General features: G+C 40.1%; 1 protein-coding gene across 1 annotated transcript in view; it reads right to left on the reverse strand.

Annotated features, from left to right (window-relative positions):
- The window catches only part of ARHGAP10 (Rho GTPase activating protein 10), a 330,784-nt gene that overhangs the window by 15,659 nt on the left and 290,432 nt on the right, over positions 1 to 24,693 (reverse strand). Inside the window, exon 20 of the mRNA XM_047855976.1 lies at positions 13,155 to 13,314. Coding sequence (XP_047711932.1) covers positions 13,155 to 13,314 — 160 coding nt within the window. The remainder of the gene's footprint in view (positions 1 to 13,154; positions 13,315 to 24,693) is intronic.

Consider the following 24,693-nt stretch of genomic DNA (forward strand, 5'->3'; position numbering starts at 1 on the left):
GAGTACGATTTCAGACTTTAAAGTTCTTGACATTATCATCCTTGGGAGAGTTGAGAAAACACTCATCCCCTCCCTTTTTTTTTTTTTTTTTTTTTTTAAAGTCTGTGGTTCAGAGGAGAATCCTAGTTAAAAAAAAAGTCTTTTGGGTTAAACCAAAAATGATGGGTAATCTAAGAATAAAAAGCTTAGTACCTGCTAAAACAGAACGAAATATTTTGAGTTAAGCATTAAAAAAAAATTATATTCTTTTTCCTGCTGCCCCTTTACAAATTTTTGATGAGTAAGACTGGCATGATCACAAACCACCAATTTTATTTAATGATGAGCTGCTACCAATTTCAAAAAAGTACCTAAATGCCACATATTTCCTGAGAGCCAACTTGTGGTTTGCAGAAATGGAGGCCGAAGTCAACTTCCTGAAAAGCTCAGAAACCACATTTACCAAAACAGAAATAAATTAAAGAGAAGTACTAATATCTGTCTGTTTGCTATCTTCCCAATTTCATGCACTAAACTGAAAGAACCTTCTTCCAAAAGTAAAACTCCTCTCCGTTTTCAGGGCACAGGAGCCAATATCCCCACCTTCCTCTGAGGAGGAATGTTTCCTTCTCAAAGAAAAGGAACAAATGGCAACAAGAGTGTTTCACTAAAGACACATAAAGGTTTCATACTGCTCACTCAGAACCTCATTCCTGAAACTACTTAGGCTGAAAGTCTATCTGGCTATCCCTAAGGCAACAGAGAAGTCTGTGCCCTGGTGGGGCGGGTGGAGGGCTGGAAGACATAGCAGAGAGTAGAATGTGCATCTGTGAAAGGGACGAGAGCCTTCTTTCCATTAAAAAAAAAAGAAAGAAAGGAAGAAAGAAAGAAAGAAAGAAAGAAAGAAAGAAAGAAAGAAAGAAAGAAAGAAAGAAAAAGCCACATTGTTGCTTTGGAGTCTGTATTGCAGGGAAAGGCCCTGCAGCTTTCACAGCGAGGAGGAATAAACCCTCAAAAACATAACATTATGACAGTAGCTGTGTATGTATCCACTTTACAGTTTATATTTATAAACTGCAACAAATCAGCAGTATGTGCCGCTTCTGATTCAAACTGTGACCCGATCTTTTCCAATACCAGACTCTACGCTCCATGCATATTAAAAACTTTTTGGCAGCAGCAGAACACAAGCATTTCAGAAATGGGGGAGGGGAGTCAGGACCTTAACTGTTAAAATTCGACAACAGCTGCACCAGTCACCAGAGAACGTCTGTATCTAATGAACATTTCTTGCATAACATAGACAGGTCAGGCTTTGGGCAGCGTGGGAGATACAAGTGCCTGATTCCAGGCTCTTGGAGCAGTGACAGAGGCCATAGAAAAGGGAGAACACATATCAAGAAACGATTGCTTGTGTGAAGTGATTAAATCCCCCAAGTACCAAGATATTTGACTATGATTATATGATGTCAGAATCACATCAGAAGTTTGTGTCAGAATGAAAGATTTTAAAACCTCATTTGCAAGGTCTCTGAGCAGAAGCTAACACATTAGTGAAATGATCTTTCATTCCAGCCTGGGAAACGTACAGCATAAGTCTAGAACAGCTGTCCTGGGCAAAAGTGTTTGAAAATGTTAATAAAGACAGAAGGAAATATTGTAGATCGGTATATTATGGGAAATCTCTGTTCAAATAAATGCCATCATTATTCCTTAAGTGCCAGAGAGGGAGAATTCCACAGCCAGTATGTTTTTGGTTCCAAATGAGCATACTGAGGGGGACAGCAGTGAGAAATGCAAGCGCCTATGACAAGAGAGTCACCATTATCCAGTGCTGGGCAAGGAGGCCTTCACTGCCCATTAGGAGAGCTGGACATGGACCTTGTTCACTCATCATTCACGGTCTGAGAACTACCTGTCAGGCCCCATGCTAGGCCCTGGGGACACCCAGGGGACTGTGACATCTGCTCTCCATGAGTGCCCAGTCAAGTGAGTAGAGAATGACAAGCTGATAATCATAACACAGTGTGACGAATGCCATGCAGAGAGTTGCCCAGGGTCCTTTGGGAGAACGGAGGAGGAAGCATCGAACCATCACGTGGGCACTGGGAAGGCTTTCTGGACGAGGCGGCGTCTGCCCTGAGCTGATGCTGCCAGTGTCAATGTCATCACCTGTCCACACCCAGGCTCCTGCTAGGCACAATCTGCATATGCTGATTCACTTACTGCAAGGTATGCTTCCATTCCACATGAGACGTATGAGAAGACCATCTCAGAAGGCTAAAAGGGATTCACTCAAGGTCATGTTGGTGCTCTGGGCACCTGGGTGGCTCAGTCAGTTGGAGGTCCAACTCTTAATTTCAGCTCAGGCCAGGACCTCATGGTTTGTGGGATCAGGGCCCAAGTTAGAGCCTGCTTGGGATTCTCTGTCTCTCTCTCTCTCTCTCTCTCTCTCTCTCTCTCTCTCTCTCTCTCTCTCTCTCCTGCTACCCTTCCCCTGCTCAAGCACTCTAACTAAATAAACATTAAAAAAAAAAAAAAAAAGGTTGGGTCACCTGGGTGGCTCAGTCGGTTGAGCATCCAACTCTTAATTTTGGCTCAGCTCATGATCCCAGGGTAGTGGGACTGAGCCACATGTCAGGCTCCACGCTGAGCACGGAGTGTGATTAAGATTCTCTCTCTCTCTCTCTCTCTCTCTGCCCCTCTCCCCTGTGCATGCGCTCTCTTTCTCTAATTAAATAAATTCATTTAAAAAAAAATTTTAAAAGAGGTCATGTTGCTGCTAAACTCCGTTTTGACTAGACTGCATGGAGCTCACACCCTCACATTCTTCTGGGTGGCTGGAACAGAATACAAGGAGAAGAATGGAGAAGGAGGGGAGTCAGACCTACTCAGGGGGCAGGACCGTGTGCTGAAGGACCATGATTACACCAACTGCAAGTGCAGTGAGTGCCACCATTCCAAAGGGGGACCCGGGTTCCAAAGCCAGCTGTGGCTAATCTCCTTATGCTTTCTCCTTTTTCTGTAAACACAGACGACACTTCTCACTCGCTAGAGGCCGTGGCCAGGAGCAAGAGAATGACTTCAGAATGCCTGTTGGAGGCTGCTGCACGGTGGCACCGTTAGCCTTGGCTGAGGGTCACCCAAAACTAAAGCTTGCATGAGTGTCACACTCCCTGGTCTCAGCTTCCTTCACTGAAAAGAAAGGAATCATTAACAGGTGAAGTGGCCAAAAGACTTGAGTGGGATGCTAGGTGGGAAGTACTGCACAGGGCCAGGAGCAAGTGAACACTCAGGAAGTGAAGCCTGTATTACCAGCATCAGGTAGTTTGCAGGCAGATCTCACCTGTGCTTTTCAGGGTTCCATCTTCACTAACAAATCATTTTCTTTGCCTGAAGACAACGTATAAACTATATCAAAGAGAAAAAACCCACAGATATTAAGTGGATGTCATCATTTAAAAAAAGAAGTTGCTGAATGCAATATGGTATCCTGGAACAGACCCTGGAAGAAAAGGGCATGAGTGGAAAAACTAGTGAAATCCAAATAAAGTCTACAGTTAACAGAATTGTACCAATGTGAATTTCTTATTCTTAATAAAACTACCCCGGCTCTGTGTAAGATGTTAACAGTAAGGGAAGCTGGGTGAAGGGTCTAGAGGAACTCTTTGTAGCTTTTCTGTAAATCTAAAATTATTTCAAAATAAAATTTTTATTTTATTTTATTTTATTTTAAAGATTTATTTATTTTTGAGAGACGGCACAAGCAGGAGAGGTGTAGACAGAGAGGGGGAGACAGAGGATCTGAAGCGGGCTCCACACTGTCAACACAAAGCACAATGTAGGGCTCAGACTCATGAACTGTGAGATCATGACCTGAGCCGAAGTAAGATGCTTAACCGACTGAGCCACCCAGGTGCCCCTAAAATTTTTATTTTTAACAATAGGTTGTAAAAAATTAAAAGAACCCTAAATAAACTCTTGATTCAGTCAAACACCAAAGACCTTTTGAAATTAGGATCACACTTTGAAGACATCCAAAAACCATAAGAAAACCTTTTGCTTGGTTAAGTGACAAGAAAAAATTAGTAAGGGTTACATTTAAAAATCACCTGCACTGCCCATCTTAAGGCAGTTAATCTCACTTGATACAACTGGGGTGTTTTTTTTCTTTTTATTTTATTTATTTATTTATTTTTTTTTTTTTTTGAGAGAGACAGAGGCAGGGCTTATCTGGAGGGGGCTCATGCTCACGTGATGTGGGACTCGAACTCATTAACCATGAGATCATGACCTAAGCCAAAGTCAGATGCTTAACAACTGAGCCACCCAGGTGCCAGAAACTGGGTTTTAAGAAAAGTTGTTCTGTTTTTTTTTTCCCCAAAATGATTTATTTATAGATGAGATAAAAGTCAACAAACTTTTTCTGTAAAGAGCCAGAGAGTAAACACTTTAGTGTTTGCAGGCCATACAGTTGCGTCTCTCAACTCTGCCATCACTGCTGTGCAAAAGCAGTGACAGACAAAACGTAAGTGCCTGGGTGGCTGTGTTCCAATAAAACTTTATGTATGAAAACCGGTAGAAGTGGGCCACAGTGTGCTAACCCCTGCATTAGATGAGCCACATGAGAATCCACTTTGGAGTGGAGAGCTAGGGGAGATGAAAACAATGATGGCAAACTCCCCAGGCTTGAGAAGCCCCTGCTCCCTGCCCCCTCCATCTCCACTGGCTGTGTGGCATGGGGCTCCCAGGTATGCACCACAAGCCGCTCTGCAAAGGCCCAGGGCTTGCCCGCAGTAGCAGCTCTCCTGACCAACTGCTCATGATCGCCTCCCATGCACGGGGGGAGACAACAATACATCAAGCCAGCACATAAAAGCAATTAGCTTGATCAGCCTTGAGTAGAAAGTTTTTTGCAGGAGGGGTGTGGGCAGGGAGAGGAGAAAGAGCACCACAGGAAATCACTGGAGCATAGATAAGACAAAGCCTTTTGAAGTTAGACACGGCCACACTGAACACTCAGTCCTCCCCACTGTGGGATACTAAGGCTTCTGGAGAGTTCCCTCCTTAAGGAGAAAGAACACCACCACCTGGTCATCATACAGCTTACAAAGGTCACTCCAAGGGCGATCATTTTCTTGGGATTTACTATAAAAGAACTGTCTTAGAATTACATCTCTAACTATTCTTTTGCTCGAATAGTGTTCCTTGAATCCCAGTTTTCTTTCTTCCGGATGATCACTGGAATCAGGTAAGAAGGTTGAACTTTAGCTTGCTAGCTGAACAGAAAAGGAACTGAAGCTTCATTTCAGAAAATCATGGGGCATTAGAGGTCTCGGCACTGAGGTCCTGCAGGATAACTGACAAAAATGTTTCTGCCAGCTCAATTCTTACGTGGAAAACAGCTGCCACCCAATGTGAAGCCTGAACATATAAAATGGGAGCTACCAAGCGCAGCTCCAAAGGGGTACAACATGACTCTGCTAAGAAAAATCCTTCAGTTACTTACAAGCTGTTTTTATGAGTAATGTGTTGTAATGGGAGAGCTACCCATAGTGCTCAAAATAATCTACAGAATGACTGGGTCCCAGCAGGTGCCCCATGCCTTGGTCATGCAATACGCAAAGGCCCTTTACAGAGCGCCTGGGTGCCTCAGTCGGTTGGGTATCTGACTTCAGCTCAGATCATGAGTTTGAGCCCCATGTTAGGGCTCCTCCCCCGCTCATGCTCTGTCTCTCTCTCTCCTTCAAAAATAAATAAAAACACTACAAAAAATTTTTTTAATTATGCTCAGAAGTTGGCTCTTTTCTGGACTCTCTTTTGGGGGATTGGGGACTTAGAGGGAGTAGAAGCTTTTTTTTCATCAGTGGCTGGTGGTTAGAGGCTGTAGAGAAGGCTTGACTGGATACTTACTCTTGCATTTCCCAGGAGGACAAAGGAGCATTAATTACTGGGGACCACCAGACTTTGTTTTAGCCGCTTTATAAAATGGTATTTCATCTTAATCCTTACATTAACCCAGTCAGGTAGATATATCTTCATTTTTAAAGATAGTGAAACCAAAGCACACAAAGGTAGGAAAATTTCCCCAAGCCACAAGACTAATAAGGGACAGAAGTAGAGTTTGTCCCTGAGCTGTCTGCCCCAGTGATCATGGTGCCCTTAGACTTACTCTACTGTAAGGATTGAAATGACCTCGTTGCATATGCGAGCATTGTTTGAAGTGTGGGTTTCCCCTGGATCTGAAACCCAGTGAGATAACAGTGGCTGTGCCCTTGTTTTGAAGAGGGAGCACTGATCCCACATTAGGTCAGGTGGCTTTGGTTTAGGATTATCTGTGGGGAATAAACACTTGAATCTGATTGCTGCATGTTCATCATGCCACACCTTTGGCCGAGATTTGGGGAGGAGGGCATCCCTTCCCACCAACAGAACTGAGAGGCTTGGAAATCTGAAAGTCTGCAACAGAGCAGCATTCATAATTTTTTAACGAGTAATGTGATATCCAGTTGTCTCTTTAACTTCAGTAAAGGTCTTGAAGCTAATCACAGGACCCACATACTTGACTGCCAGCCATAAATGTCTGCTCACATTCATTTTTGGGGGTACAATTTTTGTCCCAGATATTTCCTTGAATCTTCTCTCCAAGTCTGTACAGAAATGATGCCATACCAACTGCCTAACGTGCTCACATCTTTCCATACGTATCCGTGTGTCTTCCTAGAATATTTTTGGTATTTGTATTGTGTACTCGGATTTGCATGTGGCCTAATTCACGTCTTCCTTTGTGCTGTCACTTATAGGTACTGAAATCCAAAGGTTTCATTTTCAGTTGATAATGTTGATTTCTCACATTAACTTTAAAGCCCCATAATGAAAAGTTGACTTTCCAAAATGAAGACACGTGTCTGAATTTTGTTATAGCTTTTGTCCTGCTTAACACTCAGAGAAAACAATGAATTCCTCTCATTATTATTTGTTTCATTGGTTTTTGTTGTTATACTTTATCATTTTCTGTGCATGGATTGGTTGCCTGTGCCTTAATATCAAAGTGTAGTCAGGGATGTCCTGAGTTCTCTGTAAATTGGAAGACAGTTTAGGCTGGTAAAGCATTGATTTTAGAGTTAGGATGGGCTTTCATATCCTCATTCTGCTCTTAGAACCCTGGAGACTTTATATAAATTATTTAAACAAATCAAGGCCTAGCAGGATTATCTGTTGAAAGGGAATAACAGCATCTGCCCCTCTGGGTTGCTGCGAGGTTTCAAGGTATCACATATACTAAAACCCAGTTCCCCTTCCCCTTGGAGCTCCAGGTGGCCGTCTGTTTGGATTTTCCTTCCCTCTGAGAACCTAATTTGATATTCTTAGTTTAAGTTGACCTGACTTCCTGGTTCATCAGTTACATAAGCTCCTTACTAAATAGCTCAGGGAAATAGCCTCTGTAGTCCTGGGCAAGCCTTAGGGGTTGGCCTGAAGTTGTCTTATTACTCCTGGTTACTGTGTTTATTCCAAGGGGACTCAGCTTGGACCTCCTCTTCCTCTCAGTGTAGGAACCTCTTTTGTAAAAGCCTCTGAGAAAAGGGCCTTTATTTTTTTTTAATTGTTTTAAATGTTTATTTTTGAGAGAGAGAGAGAGAGAGAGAGAGAGAGAGAGAGAGAGAGAACACAAGGAGGGGAGGGGCAGAGAGAGAGGGAGACACAGAATCCAAAGCAGGCTCCAGTCTCCGAGCTGTCAGCACAGAGCCCGACTTGGGGCTCAAACTCACAAACTGTGAGATCATGACCTGAGCCGAAGCTGGACGCTCAACCGACTGAGCCACCCAGGTGCCCCTGAGCATAATTTAAAAGGCTGCTGTGGGCTCAAGGCAAGGCCACATGCTCCCCCTGCTCATTTGGCTCCATTCTGCCTTCACTTAAGCCATCTTATCTTAGACTTCAATCTTTCTGAATCCACCAGGGGACTTTGCTAGTCACTTTGGTAAGGAGAGGGGAGAGGGAGGAGTGGGAGGGCTTCCAGTTCACTCCTCACACTACGTGGCACCAAAAAGGACACGCTTCCATATGAAGGCACTAGCTATCCTAGAGATCTCAGTCAATGTAACTTACCATGTTCTATAACCAGGGCCAGCCTACAGGTAAGCAGAGGAAAGCAATGCACTTATTAGGATACAATCTCCCCATTAACCATTAACAATGCTGGAAATTCCTATGATGGGCGATTTGTCCTTCGCCAGATCTCTTTTTAAATTTACAGAGCTTTCTTCCCTTTGCTACAAAAGTACTCTGTGTTCATTTTAGTCAAGTCAGGGGGAAAAAAAAAAACAGATGTGGGGGAAAAAAAGTTTTAAAAGATAAATTCCTTATTTTCTTTTTAAACAATGATCATTTCAAGAGAGGTAAAAACATGAGATACCAATTTCTAGGGTGAACTGACTGCCCCTGGCCCAAGAAGGGTTGGGAGCTGTAAAATCAAGAAGTGATGGGGTTGAAGTAGCCCTCCCTGAAGGGGTGGAAAACACAGTAAATGGGAAGAAAATGAGAGGAAGAGGAGGTGGAGACAAAGCTTACCTATGACCGCGATCTTATAGTTTCTAGATGTATGCCAAATTTCACAGACATCTGTTAAAAGTTGTTTTAAGGTGATTAGTTTTCCAAACTTCAGACAAATCACTCATGGTTTGTCATGGTCCACCAAGGCACAAATCAAACTTCAAAGGTACTGTGAGATCGCCCACCAAATATTTTCATCAACTTCCAAAAAGCAATCATGGAACCAACAGTCAAGTAATTTAAAATGCCAAGTAGTTGTCTATGGGACCTCTATTTGCACAACTCAAACGAAACAAGTGATTTCATTGATAAGAATACAAATGGTTACCAGTGAGTGCAACACTAAGCCTACAGAAGACATGCAGCCCAAGGCTGTAAATGAGAGTGGGAATCTACTGTCAGACAATTTCAAGCAACCAGCATCAAGTCTGGGTAGGCATGAATCTGTTGCACAAGAGGAGCTCTGGGCAGCAACTGGGAAAGATGGGTTAGGACTTTCTTAATATTCAGCATAAACTAAGTCAAGCCTCTAATCAGATGGGACAGAAGGATCTACTGCCTGCCTGGCCTGCCAGAGCACACAATGAACCATACCTTGGGATACCAACATTCCCAGCTACAAAAAACTATTCTATGACGCCGCCATCTTGAAGGTAGGAAAGTGCGCGCACAAAAGGAGTTTGTTCCTTTTCATTTGAAATCTTGGGGGAAGCAGATAGCAATGGCTGCTATTTCTTACAAGAGAATTTCTTTTGGGGCAGGGAACCTAAAAGGATTACTTGTCAAGAACCTGTTCCATCATTTACAATGGAAGAAAATCTGTTTAGAGAAAACTACTTTAATGGAAAAAAAAAAATGACTTCGGAACATCTGAAATACCTTGACCTATGATGTAATGTCCCCCAAGGAGACTGAGCTAGCAATTCTTCACTGGCAATGAAGTCACCCCATCACCTTACTGAGTGTACAGGTAAGTAATAGCTCCAGATTGATTGACTGCAATGAATAATACCCACAAGTCATAAACATCAGCAGAAACCCAAGAAATCCAATTCTGCTGTATTGTTTTCTACCTGTCAGAGGCTACTGCTGTATTTACACACTGCCCCGATCAGAATCTCTGCTGCTGTAGCTTTCCCTCTGCAAATGTGCTTTCCAGCGGCTAGGGTCATGGCATTTCTTTCCAGCTGAGCTACCGGGGTCCTATGTGATCCATATACAGTTGTCGATTTTTCAGGACATGAGATTAGGCAAGTGTATGTTTTGTAATATAGAATCACTACCCTGGATTAAAACCAGGCAGTCCAGGCATTGCCTCCTTTTTTAAAGCCCTTGGTAGAGGTTTAATGACCCCACAGCAATTTTAGTTTCATTAAAAGGAGTCTTAATCAGTATTTACTCAGAGCCTATTCTATTCAATACTGTATACTTTGTGTGCAGAGATCATGGATTGGGGAAAAAAAAAAAAAAGAAACAAAAACACCACACAATGAGAACCAAATTTACAAATGGTAAGGAAACAAAGAAAAATGCTCTAAAGAGAAAATGGTGAGATTAATTCTGTGAAATTCCTGGAGGAAGAGCTGTTAATCTCTACAAGGAAGAAGGAAGATGGAGCAGAAATGAAACACAGTTACTTAACAGACATTCAGTGATATACAGAAAGAAAGGAGATTTCCAAAAGGAGACCATTTTTATAAATGCATAATGTTCTATTTCTTACTTTAATAACTACGTTAAGATCACTAAAAATTTCGAAGAGTATAAACCTCAATTTCTATCATCAATAATTTTTATAATCTATCTTGGAATGAGGGAAAGACAGTACTGTGGACCGAATGTTTGTGTCTTTCCAAAATTCATATGTTAAAATCCTACCTCCTCACATGTGATGCTATTAGGAAGTGGGGTCTTTGGAAAGTAAGTAGAATTCAGTGATGTACTGAGGGTAGAATCCTCATGAATGGAATTAGTGTCCTTATAAGAAGAGTCACAAAGCCAGCAAGCACTCCACAAACTGGAAGCAGGCTCTCACCAGAACCCGGCCATGCAGACACCTTGATCTTGGAAATCTAACTTTCAGAACTGTGGGAAATAAATTTCTGTCATTAAGCAGAAATAAATAAATAAGCTCTCACAGTATTTTTGTTATTATAGCCTGCACCAACTAAAATACATAAATGGGCAGGCAGGCAGAGACACCGTTGTGAGTATATAGATACGCATACACATACACATATACCACTTAAATATCAACTAACACTAAAAGGTAAATATTACCTAATACTAGAAGGCAGTATTTTCCCAATGTCCATTATTGAGTATAGACAGAGAAAGATATTTAGAATCTTCCTGTAGACTACAGAGCTAGAGAAAGCTTCTTTAGAGTGGAAACTAAATTAGACCCTAAAGATAAGTCAGATTGCCTTGAGCAAAGAAGGGGGGAGATATTTCAGGCAAAGAGAATCAAAGTATGGGGGAGCCACAGAGGGGGACCTGAAGACAGGAACACACCATCCCAGACGACGTAAAAGAAAATAAAGTGAAGAAGAGGTATCACTTATCCTGACTGCACTCCTCAGGGAAGCTGTTTACAACCACACATGCCTGGAACCAGGGGGAGGGCGGGACATTTGTCTGTATCACCTGGCATTCTGCTAGAAATGCATGCTCAGAGATTGGCCCTCAAACCTCAGGGTCACTCTGGGAAGGGGCCGGCAGTGGGGGCTTCACAAGTCCCCCAGGTGATCCTGATGTGTGCTCAAGCTTGAGATGCATTCCTCGCTTCATGATCAATCTGGACTGAAATATGCTTAGAAGAAAATCCCTCAAAAGACACACAAGGAACACTCTATATAATTAAGAGAAATATACATACATTTTATCCACTACACAGAAAGAACCAAATTCTTGAAGTAGGAGGAAGTCCAAATTATAACACAAATCTTTCCAGACTTGTTTCAGCTACTTATTTTCTCCCCTGCTTTTTTGGCCTCTCAGTGTCGGAGTGCTTTCCATGACATTTTAAAATTTGTATGAATAGGAAGCTGGGGAATTCACTCCTCGTTTGATTTATATGACCAAAAATATCAAGCTCTTCATGTTTCAGGCATAAACGTGCTATGAATTGAGCATTGGCTATATCATGGCTTATAATGTCACTTTCCCACAGAACCACTCCGGAAGAAGTAGGACTAACTAAACTGTTCTCCACTATGATACACACTTACTGAAAGAAATAACTAGAAATCTGGTTTTTGCTTAAACACATGCACATGCACCCACACGCACCCATGCAAATTCTACCCCCAGAGTGCCCAGGATTAGATTCTAGGTTCCTATGTAACCACTTTCACTGGTGCTTGGAGCACTAAAGTGAAAAGAGTATTTTTATTCTGGAAAAAAAAAATAGTAGAAATGACAAGCATGTTCGAGTACTTTGCAATTTAAGTCCACAATACACAGTCTTTGGCATTTAAATATATATGTGTTACAATCTTGGGGGGGGGATAAATTTCATCTGGAGAATGCTTCCACATTTTGAGTTCCACTTGGACTTTCAGTTACATTTTCAAAGTCTTTAGGTCACCCCAAAATTTTAGCATACCAAATGTCTCCCAGCCTTTTAATACTTAATAAGTTCATAATGATTTCATGTGAATCCAGCAGTAACTATAAAAAGCCGAGTAATGTGAGGAACACTTTCCGATTCCATTTAAAGTCCCAAGAATGCCTAGCTAGGGTCAGATGACATCATTATCTCTGACTTATTTTAGGCAACTTTGATTTAAAAAAAAAAAAAAAATGTTTTTTAACTTTGAAGACAAGACGCCCCAATACTCTCAAGGCTGAATTATAAAATGTATTTTTGGATGTAATGTGATTGACTAATCAAGTAATGGCATGTAATTATTAGTGGGATTCTTTTTTTGTTTTTGTTCTCTGAGCATTTGTTTGTAATTTGACACTCTTTTGATGTCCCATCCCACCACCAATCCGCATTTATTCCACAGCTTGGTCAATGCAGAAAGACTAACCATGTAGTCAAACCAGGACCATGGTATTGTTTGTTTTGGTATATTTGTCCTAATATACCTGAGCTGATCTGCACACACCTGGCACTAAGCCAAACTGAGATGACAAAATCAGATATTTCATTCACCAGTTGTCAAGTATGCAGCATGTTATGGAGAAAACAGAGAACACTGGCATAAAGCTCTTGAAAATTCAAACAACTAAAATATCATTCTACTGACAGTTTCAAGAGTCTATTGATCACAATGCACACACTATCCTAGGTCTAAAAGTTTATGCTGTTGGTGAGAGGACATCCCGAGTATCTGAGCAGGACAATAACAAATTTCCTCTGTGCAAGCCAAAACTGCCACAAATTAAACTCAAAACAGATTTGAAACAGCTCCTATCCACTTTTCCACATGGGGAACTCAGAGATGCTGTCAAGAAAGGCCTTTTTCATGTGTCCTGCTTCCTCAGGTGGTCCCACTGATTAGAGAACAGAGGTCCTCAGACCCAACACTTCAGTACCGATGCAGCACATAAACTTCAAAATGAAGGTCCCAGTCCTCCTTCCCTCAGCACCAAAGAGACACACAGCTACTTACACAGGGGATGCCCAGTCCCCAAAGCTGCCCCCATCTGTGAGAAGGTGGTTTTTGTCTGGTCCAGGAGGCCCGTGGATAGCTGCAGTCGTGGGAGATGGGGAGGAAAGTGAATCTAGATTACTGGTAGGAGTGTCCTCCTTAGGAAGGTTAGGACTGTCACCTAGGGAAGAGAAAAAAAAAAAAATAAATAACATGAACTTCCAAACAAATACACAGAAGATTGAAAAAAAAAAAAAACCACTCCATTAATAATTATATGGCATCATTTGATTATACAATCAAATTAAATCCAAAATTATATTTATAATTTACCCTGAGATTATTCAGGGGTCCTGTCTTTAAATTGTTTGTTTTTGCTTTTAACCAAAAATGCTTAAACTAAATCATAGATAATACATAGAGAGGGGTGTTTCCCCCACAAGAAAATACAATAAAATCAGTTCCAATGAAAGATGAAAGCCTCAGTCATGGCCACAATGACTTCCTAATGTCTAAGGAACACAGATGTAAATCAAGGATAACCTCAGGAACAATTCAGAGCAGTACACCAGCCCCAAAGTGGCCAACCTCTCACTTTCCAGTCACCTGAAGCCTCTTTAAGACACTGCTAGTCACCACTTAGTGCGTAATAAATTAAACAACTCTAAAGGGACCTTGTCTTCTGAGCTGGTGTCTTAGATTACAACTTAATAGTTCAATTTATTAAAATCCCAGACATAGAGAAACTTCCATCTCCCTGTGAAGATTAGGGAGGATGTTATATAAGAATCAGGCCTCTGCAGTGACTGCAGGGATGACTTTAAACCAAAACTAAAAAGCATTTTTTAAATGGATTGCATGATTTATTCATTCACAGAGGACCATTTTATGAAATACATTTAGTATCGTTTGCACACATTATAGGCTGGGGTGGAAAAATGGAGAAGATGAAAAAGAGCTCACATGAGCAGCTGTTTTCCTCAACTGGTCTTCTTACTTTCACGGCACTCCCAGCTACCATAACGTACCTGAACAGCACCTATCAGAGCCTGGACCCGTCGGCCACATTCACAGTCCCCATTAAATATTAACTGCTCCAGGCTGCCTTGCAGAGGCAGAAATATTCTACTAAGAGGCACTGATTTTGCCTTGATTTTATAGATGATGGGTCACAATAGTTGATCAACAACTATCAAGCAGATGATACACAACCTGGAGGGCCAAAACCCAGCCACGGTCCTAGAAGGAAAGCCTGCATGAACGCCAGGAACAGCAAGGATCTTGCTCTCAGAAAACCATCTTAGATTTCAATCCTACTCATAATGAAGTACAAGAGAAATTCTGGCCTCTGATTAAGCTAGATCCCAAGATGCTAACCTTGAAAAATTGATTGTAAGAGATAATTCTTATTTAACTCTGACCCAGCTTACAACTCAGGCGAAGAGAGAGAATCTTAGAAATGGAGATCTAGAAAAGTTGAATTCAGGAAAGTAGGAGTTACAGATGGCAGTGATGGCTGGAAAAAGGAATTCTTTATGGGGGCAGTTAGGAGGGAATTCCAGGATAATCATGGGCAGAAGATTCTGGTAGAGGAGAGTTTTCTGAGCTTTTTCTTTCCTAAGTGTGTCGTCGAGAAAGGTGCGTTGAAACAAGAGATGAATGCAAGCTCTGGCGGCAGGTCTCCTCCCTGGTCTAAGTGTCCCTGTGAAGCCGTGCTCAGTGCCCATTCACAAACGCAGAGCGTAGAAGGCTGGAGGATTCCTCTTTCAGTGAAGTCACTTTTTCCACAGCCCTTCACCACAAAAGTGTCTAGCTACTTGGAGTAACTCAGCCCCACATACGTGGGCCAGTTTTCAGGCAAATAAACCATAACCCGCTGATAGACCACCAGGATTTCCTTCTGATTTATTTTCATTCTGGGACACAGTCCACTTTGAAACTAAAGCTACTTCTCTTTCTATGTCTGCATAGTTCAGATCCATCCAGTTCTGTTCTGCAAATATGCCCAAGAATAAGGGGCTGGAGCTCCGGCTTCCCTGGGAACTCCTGAACATGTACCTGTACGACAGCTGCCAATTCAAGGCTTGGCTAGAAGTAGCAAAATAGGATCAGTTCTGAAGCAGAACAGGATAACCTCAGCAGTGAGTCAGGCGCAAGCAGCTTCCTGGCTTCAGGAGGCTGGATCCTGGCCCTCTGCTCTCTGGGCCTCATGCCCTGTCTCTAGGGCACCGCATGACATAGCAAAAGCAGCAGCAAATGAGAGTCTGGGGCCAGTTATTCCCTGATTCATTCCTACAAGGAGAAACATTTCAATGAGAAGCAACTTTTGGGAAATGGAAAGCAAGGGTCTAGTGTTACTTTCAAAAGATGCCTGAAATGTTTTTACAACCAGATACACTAACTCATCTACATTGCTTCAAATTCTTTTCCCAAGCAGACTGACGCAGCACCAACGGTCATTCAACATATTAAATCACATTCTATTAAGAGAATTTCTTTCTCCCTTCCTGCCAAACAGTAGCAATCTGAACCCTCAAGTGAAAAGAATATTGGTAGAAGGGAATATGTTTACACGAACTGATCAAATGAAGAGATACCTCACCCTACTTTCTGTGCACACAGAATTCCTTTCTCCTCCACTGTTCCGGAATGAGCTTATCTACTGGAGAATCACTGCATTTGAGGAAAAAGGCACATAAGCATTAAATACTTACAACCATTTCTGAAGCCTTAGTTCCCCCAAATCAAACTATGACTTTTTAACTAGTATGAATATAATAAAACTTATTCCAAAAACAAAACAAAACAAAAAAAACTCTCCGTTCGATGATTTCTGGAATAAAGGTTTTGAATCCTATGAAACTAATTTGTACTTGAGAATTGAGGTTGGATACTCTCATTGTTTCTCACCTTCCATTTCTTTGGAGTGTCACACACCTGTTCCCTTAGGTGTTACCCTTTAACAGGCACCTACAGGCAGACAAATCACCTGTGAGTAACAAGACTGTTCCGGTAAGTGAGCAGAAATGGTGCTGAAGGGCTTGTGTTATGAACAGACTCCGAGATAAGAAACTCACCAGAAATAGAACTACCACCACCTAGAAGAGAAAATGACTTCTTCACAGCATCCAGCTTAATTGCCACCTTCTCCACAAAGCACTTGCCAACTGCCTTTTCTGCCTCTTCTCTCCTCTCTCACAACTATCAGCAGCAACCAAGTTGGCATTCACTAATGCCACGACCTGGTTTTAATTCCCCATTTCCATTATGCATGTTTTGAGGGTGGAGACTAGGCCTCAGTCTTGGTAATCCTTAGAGAACATAATGCAGGGCCAGGCAAACCAGAAATCTTCAGGAAATACTGTGGACTCACTGTCATGTGGAATATTATGAATACGGAAAGCCAGTGCCTCTAGGAATTGAAGAGGAGAAAACCAAATCTGCAAACCTCAAAGTATTGTTAAAAAAATCAGCACAAAGCTTCCAATTATCATCTTCTCCCCTTTCAAGCCACAGATATCTTTCACCCTCTTTATTCAATCAACAAGCATTTACTAGGCTTCTACTTACATACAAGGCACACCACAGATGCTTAGTTATAAAGGTGAAGAATCAGGGATGCCTGATTTGTAGCAACGCGAATGGAACTGGAGGGTATTATGCTGAGTGAAATATGTCAGTCAGAGAAGGAAAGATATCATATGTTTTCACTCATATGTGGATCTTGAGAAACTTAACAGAAGACCATGGGGGAAGGGAAGGGGAAAAAACAGTTACAAGCAGAGAGGGAGGGAGGCAAACCATAAGAGAGTCTCAAATACAGAGAACAAACTGAGGGTGAATGGCGGGGGGGGGGGGTGAGGAAGAAGGGAAAATGAGTGATAGGCATTGAGGATGAGCACTGGGTGTTGTAGGTAAGCAATGAACCACAGGAATCTACCCCAAAATCCAAGAGCACACTTTCCACATTGTATGTTAGCCAATTTGACAATAAATTATATTTTAAAAATAATTAAAATAAAATAAAATAAAATAAAATAAAATAAAATAAAATAAAATAAAATAAAATAAAATAAAATAAAATAAAATGTGAAGAATTAGTCCTTAAACCAAAGGTGCTCACAGTACAGTGCAGAAGACAGTCAGGTAAAGACAAACACAACAGGAGGTGGTGTTGGTCCTATTATGATTGTATCAAGGAGCTTTGAGACCCAGAAAAAGAAGTTTCCAAACCTGCCAATGGTAGAGGGAGAAAGGCAACAGGAAAAGGAAGAAATTATTGCCAAACTTGCATGGAAAGAACCCAACAGAGAAAATATCAAGGTTGAAAGCATAGAAACAAGAGAGAATGTGGCAGTTTCCAGAGCCACAGGTAGCTGGATTTGGCTGGAGAATAAGATCAAAGGCAGAAAATGAGAGTACGAAGTGGGGTGTTATATATAACCTTAGGGTATCTGACTTTGTTCCATAGTCATTGGGAAGTTACTGCAGGAATGAAGCAGGGAAGTGACATGATCCCGAGAATGGACTCAAGAGATATTCAGTACTGGGGCACTTGGGTGGCTCAGTCGGTTAAGCCTCCAACCCTTGATTTCAGCTTATGTCATGATCTCATGGTTCATACGATTGAGCCCCATGTCAGCTCTGCACTGACAACATGGAGCCTGCTTGGGATTCTCTCTCTTCCTCTCTCTACCCCTCCCCCACTCACACACAAGTGCATATGCACATGCTCTCTGTCTCTCCCTCTCTCAGTATAAATATTAAAGAGAGATATTCAGTAGTACAGTCACTAGAACTCTGTGAGTAAAGGTGAAGGGTGAGAGAGGAGCCTAAGATGACTCTCAAGTTCTTGACTTAGGCAACTAGATGAATGGTAGAATTATTACCTGAAATAGGGAATAAAAAGCAAGGAGGGATTTGGGTGTGAGAGATCATAAAACTAGTTGCAGACATCTTGGGCTGGGCTGGAGGTGTCAATAAAAAAATCCAGGTGAAAATAGCCAGAGAAGAGTTGGTTATACACTCCAGAGCTCAGAAAAGAGGTCTGCGACAGTTACTGTTGGGGTGTGTATGTGTGTGTGTGCACGCGCACGCGCGTGTGTTCTGAGTGTCATGGAGGTAGAACTGAAGTCATGGTATTGGAAGAAGACAAAGGAAAGCTGCAGAAAAGTAAGAGAACCTTGGAGGAACCTCAGCCGTAATGATCAGGCTTCTCCTTAAAGCAAGATTAGTGGTGGTGGTGGTGGTCATGACTGTTGCTGTGATTATTAAGATAAATACAGAGAAGTGTTACTTTGCAAATATTTAGGATTCCCTCACAGACATATGTTTTCACTAAAATTGGGCAAAATAGCATGTAAGAGGACATACCTTTCATGATAGCTACTGCATTTCACTATTAGTCTGATTTTTTTTAATGACCCTGAGTACATGAACAAGGGTTTTACTTTCATGATAAACTAAAACTTCAAAGACTGGCAGAAAATTAGAGCTAGAGGAGGAAACAAGAACTTGATAGTTCTACCATATCTAACAACATAAGAGGACGCTCATCTCCTTAATTTTAATAGATGGGTAAGCTTTTACTTTGAACTTCCTTGTTCTGACGATGACAAATGATTCTCTCCATTCATCTCTGGCCATTTCACTTAATTAGAACTGCTTCTGTATTGTTGGAGGGAAAAAGGCTTTGAGTTTTCCCTTCCATTTCATTTCCCTTTCATTTCTTTTTTGTCTTCCTCTCAAACGGATTTTGTAACTGTTAAGAAGTCAGGGATAGTTCCCTTTGAATCTCTTACCTGCTGTTTTCCACTTAGCCAAAAATGTTTGCATACATTATGAAACCACAGAAACTTTGTTATTCCTCAGAAATGGATTGTCTCCCTAGTAGCAAGAATATTCCACGTTTTTCTTGCTTAAACATCCTGGTTTATGTATTCGCAGATAAGAAAGAAAAGGAAAGGGGGACCAAAAAGAGGAAAGAAAAAAGCATAGAAAGAAAAGATCCAGTATCCTAACCGAACTTGAACTTAACTCCAGCAAGCCTCACAGTTGTGCTTCTGGGTTACCTGCCATCACCACAGCTACACAGGTACACAAATATGCCACCTGTCAGTCAGGATAGTCACAGGTGCTTCTAAGTCTCAAACAGTTCATCACTAGGATCAAAGAAACATTTACTGAGAATAAAGTAACTATACTTTTAACACCACAGTAATGCTTCTACAATGAAGGTCAGTCAGGAAATTTCCAGGCAGGAAGGCAATGAAATTTTAAGTAGAACCCACCCCTCCCTCCCACATACACTGCTACCACCACCACCAAAATGATAAAACAACATTTTAAAAATATCTAAATAAAAAGATATAACTACATTCAAAAATATGTTAAACCTATCTATGGAACAGAATGGAAACAGAGCTTCAGAGGTCAGTGGGAGCATAAGCCAAAGGATTACTGACTCCAGGACCTACTGACACCAGCAGAACCAGACAGACATTTAAATCCTGTGGTGTCCTAAGTACAACACACCTACGATACACCAGGCATGGGGCAGGGGGCTGGAACCAGGTTCTCCATGTGGAACTGGGGGTTAGGAGATGTTCTCCAAACTATACGGAAACAAATAATCTATGACCAAGTTCCCCACTCAGCAGGGAAACTAGACTTGACATGCCTACCCCTCCCATCTCCAGGATGTGATTTATGAGCAGGGATAATAAGACCTGGTTCTGAACCAAAGCACTTAGGTTGAGGCAAGAGCCAGAAAGGGAGTAGGAAAAAAAGGAGCAGAAAGAAGGAGGTTCCAACTCATCACAGCCACGAGTACACACACAAAATCCTCATTCACAATGGACTTATACAATTTCTAGAATGCAAAGAAAACTAAGATAGCAAACTCAACAAATAAAAAAATTCAGATATTTAGAGATCTGTAATATAGAAAAGAAGTGAAATTGCCAACACCCTACCCTGGTCGCAAAAGAAGAAATAAATCGAGATTTAAAGAAATAACCACTAACTCCTCAAAATTAAAGGATCTTCAGAGACCTCAATTCAAAAAATTCAGAGTGCCAAACAGGGGAATAAAGAAAATATTGCACAATGAAAAGACATGCAATGCTCATGGATTGGAAGAACAAATATTGTTAAAATGTCTAAAAGCGATCTACACATTCAATGCAATTCCTATCAAAATACCAATAGCATTTTTCACAGAGCTAGAAAAAAACAATCCTAAAATTTGTATGGAACCACAAAAGACCCCAAATAGCTAAAGCAATATTGAAAAAGCAAAGCAAAGCTGGAGGCATCACTATTCCAGACTTCAAGTTATATTACAAAGCTGTGATAATAAAACAATATGGTACTGGCACAGAAACAGGTACATAGACCAATGGAACAATATAGAAAACCCAGAAATAAACCCACAATTATGCATTCAATTAATCTTTTTTTTTAACATTAATTTTTGTGAGAGAGAGAGAGAGAGAGAGAAAAAGAGAGAGTGTGCGCACGCGAGTAGGTAAGGGGCAGAGAGAAGAAAGAGACACAGATTCCAAAGCAGGCTCCAGACTCTGAGCTGTCAGCACAGAAACTGATGTGGGCTTGAACCCACGAACCGAGAGATCATGACCTGAGCCGAAGTCAGACGCTTAACTGACTGAGCCACCCAGGTGCCCCGGTCAATTAATCTTTGACAAAGCAGTCAAGAATAGCCAATATGCAAAAGACAGTCTTTTCAGCAAATGGTGCAGGGAAAACTGGACAATAACATGCAAAAGAAAGAAACTGGACCACTTTCTTACATCATACACAAAAATAAATTCAAAATTCATTAAAGGCCTAAACATAAAACATAAAACGTAAAAATCCTGGAAGAAACCACAGGCAATAACTTCTGTGACATTGGCCAAAGCAACTTTTTTCTAGATAGGTCTCCTGAGGGAAGGGAAACAAAAGCAAAGATAAACTATTGGGAGTACACCAAAATATAAAACTTATGCACAGCAAAGGAAACAATCAAGAAAACTAAAAGGCAACCTACAGAATGGGAGATTATTTGCAAATCATATATCTAATATATATAGAATATATAAAGAATTTATAAAACTCAATACCCAAAAAAACAAATAATCCAATTAAAATATGAGAAAACATGAAACATTTCTCCAAAGAAGACATCCAGATAGCCAACAGACACATGAAAAGATGCTCATCATCACTTACCATTAAGAAAATGAAAATCAAAACCACGATGAAATACCTCACACCTGTCAGAAGAATGGCTAAAATCAACAACACAATAAAACAACATGTGTTGGCAAGAATGTGGAAAAAGGGGAACATTCCTGCACTGTTGGTAGGAATGCAAACTGGTGTAGCTACTGTGGAAAACAGTATAGAGGTTCCACAAAAAGTGAAAATGGAACTACCCTACAATCTAGCAATCACTACTGGGTATTTACCCTATGAATACAAAAACACTAATTCAAAGGGAGACATGCACTCCTATGTTTATAGCAGTATTATTTATAATAACCAAGATATGGAAGCAGTCCAAGTGTTCATTGATTCAGAAATGGATGAAGAAGACATATATCTATATCTATAGATATAACTATAGATACCTATATATTTATATAGGTATATTTATATATATATTTAAATATATATTTATATTTACATATATATTTATATATATTTATATATATCTGAATATATATTTATATATCTGAATATATATATTTATATATATCTGAATATATATCTATATATATTTATATATATCTGAATATATATATTTATATATATATCTGAATATATATATTTATATATATCTGAATATATATATATTTACATATATATTTATATATATATATATCTGAATATATATATATATAAAATGGAATATTATTTAGCCCAACAAAGAGTAAAATCTTGTCATTTCCAACAACATGGACGCAGCTAGAGAATATAATGCTAAGCAAAGTAAATAAGTCAGGGAAAGACAAATACCGTATGATTTCACTTTTGTGTGGAATTTAACAAACAAAACAAATGAGCAAAGAGATAAAAAAGGGGGAGAGAGACAAACCAAGAAAACACTCTTAACCTTAGCAAACAAACTGAAGTTGGAGAGGGGGTTGGGGGATGGATTAAATAGGTGATGAGCATAGGGTGTTGTATGGAAGTGCTGAATCACTATATTGTACACGTGAAACTAATATAACACTATATGTTAACTGGAATTAAAATTAAAACTTAAATAATAAAACATTTCACATAAGATATATTTTTGCAAAATTTAAGAGTATCAAATACAAAGAAAAAACATAAAAGCATCCTGATAGAGCAGATTATACAAAAAACAAACCAGATTGACATCAGAGTTCTCAACAGCAACTCTGCACAATAATGAAGTAATATATTTTTTCATGTTTATTTATTTATTTAGAGAAGGAGACAGAGACAGAGAGACAGAGAGAGAGACAGAGAGAGAATGAGCAGGGGAAGGACAGAGAGTGTCTCAATCAGGCTCTATGCTGCCAGCACAGAGCCTGACATGGGACTCGCACCCACAAACCATGAGATCATGACCTCAGCCGAAACTAAGAGCTGGACCCTTAACCAACTGAGCCACCCAGGAACCCCATGAAGTAATATTTTTAAACCATTAAAGAATTTTGAGCAAGTAATTATATATTCAAAATGCCAGCCATTCAAATGTGAGGCCACAATAAACATATTATTATACATAAAAACACCCAAAGTTTGCCACACAAGAACTACACTGATAACATTCTTAAAGAAAATATTAAAGTGTTTAAATCAAAGAAATAATGTGAAATGTTCAACAAACTTGATAATGCTATTGTTAACTTTTTAAAACTCTAGGACAAAAGAAAAGTTAAAAACATAATGAAAATGATCTAGAACAAAAATTCTGGAAAATACCACGTGGTGGGGGGAATGTAGCCCAGAGCAGAAGAGAGTGCATTAAATTACTTGTCTTATTAGGGGTAGAGAGAGCAACACATATAATTAAGTATAAGAAACCAAGAGATAAATGAGATAAGTCCCAAAATAAGAGCAATCACCTTAGCAACAAAAACAGAATATTGGAAACAGAAGAACATTTGTCTGTGTTTTGGAGGAAAAAGAAAGAAAAGGCATATCAAAGTTTATTAAATAAAAATTATAAAATAATAGAAATCCTTACACAATGGTAAATACAGTAACAGAACTGGATTAAAATTAACAGTTAAAAGACAGTGACTTTCAGGGGCACCTGGGTGGCTCAGTTGGTTAAGCACACGACTCTTGATTTTGGCCCAGGTCAGGATCTCGCGGTTTTTGAGTCCAAGGCCCTCCACTGACAGTGCAGAGCCTGCTTGCAATTCTGTCCCTCCCCCTCTCCCGTGTGTGTGTGTGTGTGTGTGTGTGTGTGTGTGTGTGCGCGCGCACGCACTCTCTCTCTCTCAAATAAACTTTAAAAAAAAGAAAAAGACAGTGACTTTCCAAATATATTTTTTTATCCAACAATATGTTGACTACCAAAAAAACATGCTTAAAACAAAAGGTTGAAAGTAAAAAACATTAACATGTGCTAGGCAAATATTACGACAATGATCTTAAATTACATGAGAGACAGAGTCTTTTTATACATGGTAAAGGGACAAGATGATCCAACAAGAAAATAAGCACCTAATGATATAAGCCTTAAGCAACAAGTAGAACTGTAAGGAAAAACAGAAAAAGCAACAATTGTTATTGGAGACGTTAACACACTCCTCTCAAGTCTACGATCATCAGGCAGGCCAACAACAAAAACAAAACAGAGTCAACATTACAAAGGTGATCTGTTACACACACACACACACACACACACACACACACACACACACACACACACTTCACAGTAAGCAGAGGATACATATTCTTTAAGAACACATAGAATAACAACAACAAAGCAGGAACAGACCCATAAATACAACTGATGGTTGCCAGGGGAATGAGGTAAGAGGATGGGCAAAAAGGGGGAAGGGGAATAGGAGGTTCTGGCTTCTGGTTACGGAATAAGTAAGTCATGGGGATGAAAGGTACACAGCATAAGAAATACAATCAGTGGTATTACAATAGTGATGTAATGGGACAGATGGTAGCAATACTACTGATGAACACAGCATAATATGTAGACCTGTGGAATTACTAAGTTCTATACCTAAACTAATGTAACATCGTGTATCAAAGATACTTCAATAAAAAAAAACACATAGAATATTTTTGAAGGAAGATTAAAGTCTTAAATACCAAAGATTGAATATTATATATACTGTCTTCTCAGATCAAAATTGCAAACAATTTATAACTTCATAGACAAAAGGACAGATTTTAAAATTTCCATATGTGGGTAAACTAAATATGGTTAAAAAAGAAAATCCTAATGGAAATTTTGGAAAATTTAGAATTCAATGATAATAAAAATATTTCGTATCAAAATTTGTGAAACATGGCAAAATAATATCAATGAGAACTTTATAGCTCTAAAATGTTT

The sequence above is a fragment of the Prionailurus viverrinus genome, chromosome B1 (assembly GCF_022837055.1).
Source record: "Prionailurus viverrinus isolate Anna chromosome B1, UM_Priviv_1.0, whole genome shotgun sequence".
NCBI classification, from domain to species: Eukaryota; Metazoa; Chordata; class Mammalia; order Carnivora; family Felidae; genus Prionailurus; species Prionailurus viverrinus.